The following is a 12,107-nucleotide window of genomic DNA, read 5'->3' on the forward strand; positions in this document are numbered from 1 at the left end:
TTTCTGACTTACTTCACTCTGAATGACAGTCTCTAGGTCCATCCACCTCACTACAAATAACTCAGTTTCATTCCTTTTTATGGCTGAGTAATATTCCTCCCATTTATCTTTAAACTCTTGTCTAGCTGATTAGATTTTAGGCCCACCAGACAACCAGTGAATAATTTAGGTCCCAGGAAAATTTCGTTCAGAGTTTAATAATTCCCCTGCCATCTGTTCCACTCCACTTACTCCACAGCAATTGAGAGGATAATTCTAACTTCCTTGTAATCAAATTTAGGACACTGAAGTCTCACCTCCTCTTTGAGGCCTCCCGACTTCTCCAAACAGAATTGATGATCTCTTTTACTATGCTCCCACAGCACATTATAGCACTGTTCACTTACATGCCCATCTCCCTCAAGCGCCTAGGGGGCCAGAAGCGTCTTTATTTCTATATCTCAAGTGCATAGCAGGGTGCCAGGCACACAGTAGATGCTCAATATATATTTCTTGAATGAATTAACTAAATGTTGTTGAAAGAATGAATAGCAAAGCTTTACTGTATCTGTTCAAAGACCTCAATCAAAAATATTTATTGAGGACTTCCCTGGTGGCGCAGTGGTTAAGAATCCGCCTGCCAATGCAGGGGACATGGGTTTGAGCCCTGGCCCATGAAGATCCCACATGCTGCGGAGGAACTAAGCCTGTGCACCACAACTACTGAGCCTGCGCTCTAGAGCCCACGAGCCACAACTACTGAGACCGCGTGCCACAACTACTGAAGCCCAGGCACCTAGATCCCGTGCTCCTCAAGAGAAGCCACCTCAATGAGAAGCCCACGCACCACAACAAAGGGTAGCACCCCGTTCGCGGCAACTAGAGAAAGCCTGCGCAGAGCGACGAAGACCCAATGAAAGCAACAATTAAAAATATAAATAATTTTAAAAAATATTTATTGAAGCTCTATGTAGCCACTGTGCTTGGCATGGGTTGGTGGCACGAAGAGGTTTTCAGACTCGCTTCTTCGTCTCCTTAAGAAGCCCGGTAGATAGAGCTATCTAGAGCACAAAGAGCCCTTAAGAACATGCACGTCCCCGAGAGCCTCCTTTTCTGTCCCTTTGCCCCGTAGGTTAAGAGCTCAGCCCTGAGACCAAGGGTTTGGATTGGCTGGGCAGGAGCCCCGGGTCGCCCCGCCCCGCCCCCAGCGCGTAGGCCCCGCCCCGCGGGCCCCGCGGGACTGGTAGCGGCCTTCCCTCTTCGAGCCGCTGGAACGCTTTGCTCGCAGCACTATCTCTTTATAAAGTTGTTGTTGCGGCTTCCGCCGTGGGTGGAGGAAGATGGCGTCGGGGGGTGGTGGCTGTAGCGCTTCGGGAAGACTCCCTCCGCCCTTCCCCGTCCTGGAGCCGGAGTCCGAGGGAGCAGTCGGGGGGTCAGAACCAGAGGCCGGGGACAGCGACACCGAGGGGGAGGATATTTTCACCGGCGCCGCGGATGCCGTGAGTTCGCACCCTTCGGGGCAGGCGGGCGGGCGCCCCCAAAGGAAAGCGACGCTAAGCGAGGGTTGGGGAGGCTGGGCAGAGTGGGCCCGGCGAGACCTTACGTTGGTGACAGTAGTCGTGGCTTGGGTTCTAGATGAGCACCGAGACGTAGGGCCCGGCTTCCCCGCCCCTGGGCGGACGGTGAGGAGTGAGGGATGTGGTGGCTTCTCAGCTGAGGTCCGTGACAGCGAAGAGCCTCCGAGGCGGGCATTTGGCCCTGCCTTGCGGCCCCACGGACCCACGGGGCTGGTTTGCTGGTGGTTTCCTGCCAGGCTGATTTAATAGATCAAGATAAGGGGGTGGGGTGCAGACTTTCCTTTACCTCGCCTTACTGTTCCAAGGATGAATAATGTTATCTGGAGTTGCCCAGGGTAGTGACCTGCCCACAAATCCTTTCGTTAGCTCCATCCTTACCGGTGATTACTAAAGGTCCTTTTGGATCTTAGTCTAGGAGAATTAACTTGACTCCTTTGATCTCTAGGAAAATCCTGCCAGATGTCGGTTGAAAAAAAGGTCCTGCCAGATAAACCACTACGTAGATCGAAAGCTTTGTCCCTGTTTTTTGTGCCTAAGTACCTCAGTGGGAGCAAATCTGTAAATGAGAAGAGGCAATGGTGTTTCCCATAGTAATATCCGGGTTTCTTTTAAGAGTTAGGTATTAAAAAAACTCATCTTTATATGTGGAATGTGGAAATCAATAATCAGTTCTGGAACCAATGGAGATGTTTTTGGGCTGTTTTATAAGAATACTGACTCATACCATTTGGTACAGTTAGTTCCAGGTTGAAAACTTCTTCAGTGCTAGGAGTGAATTTATGTTTCTTTCTATCTTGGTTAATGCTTAGCTTCATAGTAGCTACTCAGTATATGAGTGACTAAATAAAACAGTTTTAAATTCTTTATGCAAGCATGTGTCTGAAAAAGTTTGAGGCTTCTCTCATTTAAGTCAGAAAAAGGTTAAGTTTCTTGGCAATGCCTTCTGTGATAATCATTAGATTTTTCCGTGTACTGTATTTAGGAATTAAGTCCATAATCCCAGCTCCAAAAGTGTTTGCTGATGCTTATATAACAGCTCAGACTGTCAAATGAAGTCTCTGTTATTCTGAGAAATAACTCTTGTTGCTAATTTAGTTCTGTATCCCATTTAAAACAAATCTTTTGTCTATTCCTTTAGTAATTCCCTCATAAGCCATGCAGAACAGTGACTGTTGATAACTGCTGAGATGGTAGATAGTCAGACTGAACATCTGAAAACAGAGACTCTGGCTCTGAAAGCAATTGGTCACATTGGTAAATGATGATTTATTTTTCAAAAAGGACCCTGGAAGGATGAGTTGTTATTTTCTAAAGTTCTCTGAGTAAGTTCAAGAGGTTGTGATTTGATTGGTCTCACCAGATTACTTCCCAGAGGCATCCATACTTGTCTCCTAAGATAGTGAAAATACTTTGCCTAATTTCCATCTAAGGGGAGGAGGAGGGGGTCAGAATGAACTTGTTCGACCACAGAAAGCCAAATTATTTTTATTTAGATTTTGATCCAGGAAAATTGAGTTGCTGAGGGAACTAAAATGCCACCTGTAAGCCATTTTTTAGCAGCTTGTCTTGATGTTAATCTTCAGAAAGCCGAGACCCCAAGGTTCCTCACTAGTTAGGCTGTGAATTTTTTGTTAAATAGTCAATACAAATTATATTACAATAAATGCTTTAGTTGTGAGCCAGTGTGAGAAGATGGATTGCAGTGCTTCTGTATCTTAAGGAACAAGATTGAAGAATAAAGTAATTAAGAAAGTGGGCTTTGAAGCCTGGTTTAAATCCAGGCTCTGTTACTTGCTTGCTTAACCTTGGGAAGGGTACTTATTTACTCTGTACAGTTTCCTCACCTGTAAAATGTGAATAGTAATAGTATTTACCTGCACCATTATTGTGAGGATTAAATTAGAATACCTGTAAAACACTTAGAACAGTTGAGCATTTTGTAAACTAGAATTACTCGAAGAATCAAAAAACCCACAAAATCTAATAATGAATTAGAAAAGTTAAATTAATTAATCCTAAAAATGGTTAATGTAATTTATCAAAATCAAACTGGTAATAAGATTGATTTGATTAAAATCCATCAAAGTAGGCACTTAATGACTTCAGTAGCTTCCTACTGATTTAAGTTTATCTTCATACTAGGTTTTGTTGCATGTTGGAGGCAAAGAGAGGAATATTAAAGAATTGAGAAGCTGAGGCATATAAAGTTTAAAACTCATTTTTGGTATGCATGTAATTTCCTGGACATTGATATAACAGCTGCTGCTGTTAATCATCCCATCTGCTCTCTTTTAGAGCCCAAGAGACTTTCTTAATATGGTAATAAAAATATGATTTGATTTTTAATGGAAAGAGCAGCCCCTGATATGCATTTTAGGATCTACAAACCAGTTATTTGAATGGGATAGACTGGAGTTAAAAGGATTATTAAAACAAATCTGAAATCATTGCTTTAAGCCTGAAAACCAGTTTGTGGAAGGTCTGGTTCTTAAGAATACTCAAGACCTTATCTTCTTTATGCCTCTTACTTTGTGGACCTATGAATAAAAAGGTCTAAAATTTTAAATATATTATCTGAATCTTTGATTGGACCTGAATCCAGATATGTATCTATTTAGTTAAAACTTTCTTAGTTTTAGGATAGGATTAATTTTTCCCTTAGTAAGAAGAGAGACTAAATTAGAGCCCCTTTTCGGTTCTTCTAATTCTTAAAATTGTTATGTTAAAAACACTAAATAGCATACATGTTTTTACATCTCATTTGACCTCACTGGTCTTATTTGCATACTTCTAAACCGGAAAGGTAAAATTGAAGCAAGTTCTTTATCTGCCTTCCCAGAAGCTCGTATATGCTCATCTCTTTAGCAGTATGCCAGGACCACCATTAGATTTGCCCTCTGAATAAAAGAGGAGAACTGTGGTGTCCTTTCTCATGCTGAGAAAAAGGAGGGAAACATAGATTAATGATATCCTTGGTTCAGGTTTTGGCCATATCTGGTAACTTCTTCATTTGATGATATATTATACCAATTAGATTTTTTTTTTCTCACCACTCTTATTCTTAAATTGAAACCCTTGTAATTAGAGAAATGGCTAGAAAAAAAGAATAGGATAAAGACAAAATAGCAGGGGACTTGAAAATGAAAAGTCACATATTGAAAAACTTGTCTTTGGTTAATCAAGACTTATTTACATATTTCCACTGGTGTTTAAAGAACAATGTCACTAGCCTTTATTGGTAGTCAAAAGTCAAGGATAGCAATTGGCTTCTGATTGACAATGTTTTATGGACTATAGGGAATTATATAAACATAAGTTACATATTAACATTTAGACAGAAAAGGGCATGGTATTTTTAGAATCCAGTCCTACATCTATGATCAATATAACATGTATCCTGAGGGGAAAACAAATAAGCTTTTTTTAAATTGTGGTATAAAACACAACAAAATTTATCATCATAACCATTTTAAATTGTACAGTTCAGTAGTGCTAAGTATATTCACATTTGTGTGAAACAGATCTCCTGCATTAAATAACAACTCCCCTTATCCCGCTCCCCTGGGCCCCTGGTAGCCACCATTCTACTTTCTGTTTCTATGAATTAGACTGCTTTAGATAACCTCATAAAGTGGACTCATACAGTATTTGTCTTTTTTGTGACTGGTTTATTTCACTTAGCACAGTATCCTCAAGATTCATCCATGTTGTAGCATGTATCATAATTTCCTTCCTTTTTAAGGCTGAATAATATTCCATCAAATGTATATACCACATTTCATTTATCCATACATCCTTCAGTGGACATGTAGGTTACTTCTGCCTTTTGGCTCTGTGAGTAGTGCTGCTATGGGTATGCAAATATCTCTTTGAGACCCTGCTTTCAATTCTTTTGCATATATACTCGGAAGTGGGATTGCTGGATCATAAGGTAGTTCTATTTTTAAGTTTTTGAGGAACCTCCATACTGTTTTCCATAGCAGTTGCACCATTTTACAATGTTATCTCAGCTCTTTTTTAAGACCAGTTTATTTCCTTTTGAGTGCTTATAGGATAACTTTTTTAGATCTGGATATAAGTTGGTAATTTCATTAAAAGCTCTAAGGAAATTGATAGTTTAACTGGCTAAGATTTTAATTCTCTGTTCTGCAAAATGCGTGGTGGCTATTCCCAAAGGTATAACATGTCTTCAGTAAGTTTCTTGATACTGTCCTTTCTCTGTTCCTAATCAGACTTCTTTTTTTTTTAAAAAAAATAAATTATTTATTTATTTATGGCTGTGTTGAGTCTTTTGTTACTGCGCACGTGCTTTCTCTAGTTGCGGTGAGCGGGGGCTACTCTTTGTTGCGGTGCGCAGGCTTCTCATTGCTGTGGCTTCTCTTGTTGTGGAGCACGGGCTCTAAGCGTGTGGGCTTCAGTAGTTGTGGCACGCAGGCTCAGTAGTTGTGGCTCGCAGCCTCAGTAGTTGTGGCACACGGGCTTAGCTGCTCCACGGCATGTAGGATCTTCCTGGGCCAGGGCTTGAACCCGTGTCCCCTGCATTGGCAGGCAGATTCTTCATCACTGCACCACCAGGGAAGTTCCCTAATCAGACTTCTTAAAGTTAATCTATACAACAGTATTTTTAAACAGATTTAATACTTAGTTTCTTTAGTTAATGGTATAGTCATTTACAACTAATATTAGTAAATAGTCATGGATAACTGTCCGTCTAGTTTGTAGTATTTTCTAGACGCATATTGTCTCAAACACTTGTTTTTGGAGCTAACATCACATCAGGTGGTCAGATCTGATCAAAAGATCAGAAGTTGAAATTACACATTTTTCACACAGGTCTGATACAGATGTTCTTGGAAAAGTCAGTAACTGGTGTTTTGTCTAAAGATGCATTTTAATGCTCAGCTCAAATTGTAAACTTCTAATAAGTTTAGATTTTCCTGAAGTACACAGACTCATTGGTTTCTTGATCATAGACTTGTACTAGCAGTTAACCTAGCTTTCAAGGTTATGGAGGAGAAGCTAACAAAAGTAGTTACAAAACACTTTTGGAGAAAGGGGCATGAGAGAAGACTTAAAGATGACTAATAAGAACCCAACTTAAAATGTATTTAAAATAAGAGTTGTGGGGGCTTCCCTGTGGCACAGTGGTTAAGAATCTGCCTGCCAATGCAGGGGACATGGGTTCAAGCCCTGGTCTGGGAAGATCCCACGTGCTGTGGAGCAACTAAGCCCTTTCACCACAACTACTGAGCCTGTGCTCTAGAGCCCTCGAGCCACAACTATTGAGCCCACGTGCCACAACTACTGAAACCTGCGCGCCTGGAGCCCATGCACCGCAACGAAGAGTAGCCCCCACTCACCGCAACTAGAGAAAACCTGCACGCAGCAATGAAGACCCAATGCAGCCAAAATAAATAAAATAATAAATAAATTAAAATGAAATAAAATTAGAGTTTGGGGCTTATGAGAGAAGCAACTAACATTGTGATCCGACTTCTAGGTTCTGTAGGGAGTTGCTGCCCCTTTACTTACTCAGATGTCAGGGTAACTCTAATGACTTGGCCACTTGTGATTCATTTGGCTGGGAGAAGGGAGAGGAAAAAGAACACTCTAATTTCTCTCCCTTGGTCCTCAAAGCTTCTCAGCACTCTTCAGTAACTGCTGTCATAAATAAATCATGAGTAGTTGATAGTTACTAGAGCAAGTAGCCATAAGTATCTCACCTCCAGGAAAAGTCTGTTGCTCAACTTTGGCGTATTCTTTTGCTTAGTCAGATGGACAGCTGGGGCTTTGTTTTGCTTTCAGAGCAGATTTGAACTGGGTTTGTTCTGCTTTTTCAATTTAGAAGCTAATGCACCATTAGTACTCTGATCGTTCTTCAGTTCCAGGCCCTTCCAAGTTATATTAGTGTGAGACCCCAAAAATTTGGTATGGAAGTTACACCAGAGGATTCAGTAGAATGTCTGTAGCTAAATTTTGGTAGATCATGGATGGCCTTTCACTTTGAGGTCTCTACTGCACTTGCTCATGGTTTTCCTTTACTGACTCAGTGGTCAGTTTCAGGCTCATTTTCCCCACCCTTCTAGCTCCCCCTTTTCCATTTTCATTAGTCCTAGAGGAACTAGCTCAGAGGTTCTCTACCTTTTTTGTGTCATGGACCCATTAGCAGTCCAGGGAAGTCTGTGGACCCATTCTCAGAATAATGTTCTTAAATGTATAAAATACATAATATTACAAAGGAAACCAATTACACTGAAATGCAATTATCAAAACGTTAGAATAATTTTATGTTATATGCTTTTTAAAAAAATGCTTTAAATAATATCTAGGGATAGGTCTAATACCGTGATTTTTAAATTGAGATGAGCATAAATGATATTTTAAGGTCTGTAATAACTGTAATATCAAATAAAAATATCTAATTTTTATTAGCTATGTCTCAGGTACTGCTACTACTCATGGTTTGTTGCCTGTCTTTATAATTGAAGAAAATGCTGAATTTCAGTTAGAGGTTAGTGAAAAGTAAATTGTAATTTTATTCCCATTTAAATTCATAGGCCCGATTCTCAATTCTGTGGCTCATGGACCCCACATTAGAATCCCTACTTTAACTCCTTAAGTTATGAGAGGGGGTAATATTGTGAAATCATTTGGGTTAGTTAGATATCCACCCAGTTTGTAGAGTAAGATGTACCAAATCCAGTGGACACTTAAGGTCCATTCTCCTAAGCACAGAAACTTTTAGTGCATCTGTGCCATTTTTGAAACATGGTGTGGGAGAGGAGTCACTGCCTGCGGTAGGCGGAATGACTTCCCCCTCCAGCATGTCCACTCCTATTCCTGGAACCTGTGAAGGTCTTAGGTTACAAAGTGAAGGGTAAATTTGAAGTTGGGATTAAGGTTGCTAATCAGCTGACCTTAAAGTAGGGAAATTATCCTGGATGATCTGAGTAGGCCCAGTGTAACCACAAGGATTCTTTAAAAATGGAAGATACAGAGAGTCACTACCTTCAGAAGAAAGGCACAGAGAGATGTAACATTGTTGGCTTTGAAGATGGAGGAAGTGGGCCATGAGCCAAGGAATGTAGGCAGCTTCTAGAAGCTAGAAAGAGCAAGGAAACAGATTCTCCCCTAGAACCTCCAGGATGGAATGCAGCCGTGATGATACCTTGATTTTAGCTCAGTGAGACCTGTATTGACTTCTGCAGAACTATAAACTAATAAATTTCCATTGTTTAATCTGTTAAATTTGTGATAATTTGTCACAGCCATGATAGAAAACTAATACACTGACCCACTTAGCTCATTTCTCCCCAGAAGTAAAGGTGGCAAAAGGAGTAGTATTTCATGCCAAGATCTTCCAGTGTAAGTTTTTTTCTTGGCTGCGTTGGGTCTTTGTTGCTGTGCGCGGGCTTTCTCTAGTTGCGGCAAGCGGGGGCTACTCCATTGTGGTGCGCGGGCTTCTCATTGTGGTGGCTTTTCTTGTTGAGGAGCACGGGCTCTAGGTGCGTGGGTTTCTGTAGTTGTGGCACGCGGGCTTAGTTGCTCCGCGGCATGTGGGATCTTCCCAGACCAGGGCTCAAACTCGTGTCCCCTGCATTGGCAGGCAGATTCTTAACCACTGCGCCAACAGGAAAGCCCTACCAGGGTAATTTTTAAAGACTTTGTGACTGCCGTTTTATCATCTGGGTATAACTTCTGGGGTTGACTTATTCCTAATTGTCCTTTCCTTGTCACACAATTCCGTAGCTCCATATTGCCTTAACTAAATTATCCAAATTTTGCATCGGAAAATGAGTATGTACCCAGTTTTCCAGAAGCACTGTTACTTGAGCTTTTTATTTGGATTCATCCTCTAAATGCAGTTGAGAATTTCAATTGTACTACTCTTCTGAGGTCCCTTGAACATAATGCAAAGATTCTGCCTGGAGCAAAGAGCAATTGAGCAACATGAGGAAGAATCAAAACTGGTTAACGTAAACGGAAGATACCTGGAATCACAGCAGTACTTTTCAGTACTGAATGGCTGTCAGCTCTGGGGGACAGGAAGCCCACATCTGTCCTTCCCTGAGCTAAGAAAATTTCATTAGTAGCCTGAGCCTCATGGTTTGAAGCCAGTAATTGGCAAGGAATACCTGTTTGCTCTTAACACAAGTGCTGTCTTGCTGGCATATCTTTCTAGTGACTCTCTGAGAATTAGGATTAGGCTGTCTGAGTGCTCTTGTAAGTACAAACAGAAGCACAAGAACCCAGAGAATACTGTTCCTCTGAGCCCTTCCTTAGACAGCCAAAATGATTGAAGACACATAGACATATGGACCGGTGGTGAGCACTGAAGATGCAGTTGCCTATAGAATTCAGACTTAAGGAGGAATAAGAAGGAGAGAGCATCATATGTCATGGTCATATGCTCTGACACTACAGATACAAAAGAACTATATTTTTTATTTTTTTTTTGCAGTACACGGGCCTCTCACTGTTGTGGTCTCTCCTGATGCGGAGCACAGGCTCCAGACGCGCAGGCTCAGTGGCCATGGCTCACGGGCTCAGCCGCTCCGCAGCATGTGGGATCTTCCCAGACCGGGGCACGAACCCATGTCCCCTGCATCAGCAGGCGGACTCTCAACCACTGCGTCACCAGGGAAGCCCACAACTATATTTTTTAAAAAGGAAAGGGAATGGGGATAACATTTGCAAAAAAATGTTTAACTGTTTTCAGTAATCATAGTAGTTGGTGATAGTATCAGCATTGTTATCCTGAGACTGTAATGTGGGATAAATCAAGTGAATACTTATAAGACAGTCTAATCCTATCATCCACTGTGTTCTCGAGAATCAGAATTCTTATATGAAAGAAAGGAGACTTGAAATTTGTAGTCTTGATATTTGAATGGAAAATGTCAGTATGAACACATGAAACATTTTAAAAACAAATGTGTGTATCTATATCTTTCTACTGAAAAGCTCTAGATACACTGATGAACCCGGGTACCTCTGAATACCCCTAGTGCTCAGACCGTGGTCTTGAAATAGTATTTCAAGAAACCAGGGCTTCTGGTTCTCGTAGAACAGGCTGATTTCAGGTGTGAGGTAGGAAACGTACAAAAAGAGCCTGGACAATCTTGTCATTACAGAAAACAAGGAAGCTTTCAAAAACTACAGGGTCACGTCAAAAATACTCAGAGCCAACTTGAAGAGGTTCCCACTGGCCAATGATGGAATGATTTGAGCTTAAGTAATGATAATAACGACCATGAATTGCAACACATAAAATATATATGAATTGTAAAACAGTATGGAAGTTTCTTAAAAAACTAAAAATGGAACTACTATATGACCCAGCAATTCTACCTGGGTGTATATCCATAAAACACTAATTTGAAAAGATAAGGCACCCCAATGTTCGTAGCAGCACTATTTACCATTGCCAAGATATGCAAGCAACCTAAGTGTCCATCAACAGATGAAGGGATTAAGATGTGGTGAAAAAAAAAATACACACACACACACACACACTCGGGAATACTACTCAGTCATAAAAAAAATGAAATTTGGGGCTTCCCTGGTGGCGCAGTGGTTGAGAGTCCGCCTGCCGAGGCAGGGGACACGGGTTCGTGCCCCGGTCCGGGAAGATCCCACATGCCGCAGAGCGGCTGGGCCCGTGAGCCATGGCCGCTGAGCCTGTGCGTCCGGAGCCTGTGCTCCGCAAAGGGAGAGGCCACAACAGTGAGAGGCCCGTGTACTGCAAGAAAAATAATAATAATAAATATAAAATAAATACAATGAAATTTTGTCATTTGCAACAATAGGAATGGACTTGGAGGGTATTATACTAAGTGAAATACGTCAGACAGAGAAAGATGAAAGACAAATACTGTATGATATCACTTATATGTGGAATCTGAAAAATACAGCAAACTAGTGAATATAACAAAAAAGAAGCAGACTTACAGATGTAGAGAACAAACTAGTGGTTACCAGTAGGGAGAGGGAAGGGAGAGGGGTAATATAGGGATAGGGAATTAAGAGGTACAAAGTACTATGTATAAAATAAATTACAAGGATATATTGTATAACACAGGGAATATAGCCAATATTTTATAATAACTAAATGGAGTATAACCTTTAAAAATTGTTAATCACTGTTCTGTACACCTGTAACTTATACAATATTGTACATTAACTATACTTCAATAAAAAATAAATTTAAAAAATTTCATCACAGAAAATAGTTTTATCTATTGCCTAGAAATTTAGCCCCCTTCAAAGTTTTGTGACTTACTATTAAGAGATTTTTAAAATATGGATTATAAAGCAAGCCTTATTTTTAGTATTGATTTTGTCACTCTGTAATCAGTGTGCCTCCACCCCCAAAAATGAGTCCTTCCTAAAATTTAAACTGTTGCTTCAAAATTAGCTTTTTAATATAAATCATTCCTTAATACTGATGAAAATTAGCCTTTTAACCTTGGGCATATGAAATATGTTTTAATACCAGGTGGCTATTTATTTTGATGAGAAGTAAGCTATTATTATAAACTCTAGTCTCAT

At 40.6% G+C, this 12,107-nt stretch overlaps 1 protein-coding gene across 9 annotated transcripts in view; it reads left to right on the forward strand.

Annotated features, from left to right (window-relative positions):
* Nucleotides 1–1,289: 1,289 nt before the first annotated feature.
* The window catches only part of SNX1 (sorting nexin 1), a 45,780-nt gene continuing 34,962 nt past the window's right edge, over nucleotides 1,290–12,107 (forward strand). For 4 of the 9 annotated variants that reach the window (XR_003436393.1, XR_003436394.1, XM_027123266.1 and 1 more), the window contains exon 1: nucleotides 1,293–1,478. Coding sequence is in view for 6 of the 9 variants with exons in the window: in XM_027123266.1 (XP_026979067.1) it covers nucleotides 1,320–1,478 (159 nt within the window). In the remaining 3 variants the exon portion in view is untranslated. Of the gene's footprint in view, nucleotides 1,483–12,107 lie in introns of all 9 variants that reach the window. The other 5 variants (XM_027123267.1, XM_027123269.1, XM_027123270.1 and 2 more) reach the window with 3 other exon arrangements.

The sequence above is a fragment of the Aethalodelphis obliquidens genome, unplaced genomic scaffold (assembly GCF_003676395.1).
Source record: "Aethalodelphis obliquidens isolate GAN/ISIS:26980383/991018 unplaced genomic scaffold, ASM367639v1 scaffold26, whole genome shotgun sequence".
Lineage (NCBI taxonomy): Eukaryota > Metazoa > Chordata > Mammalia > Artiodactyla > Delphinidae > Aethalodelphis > Aethalodelphis obliquidens.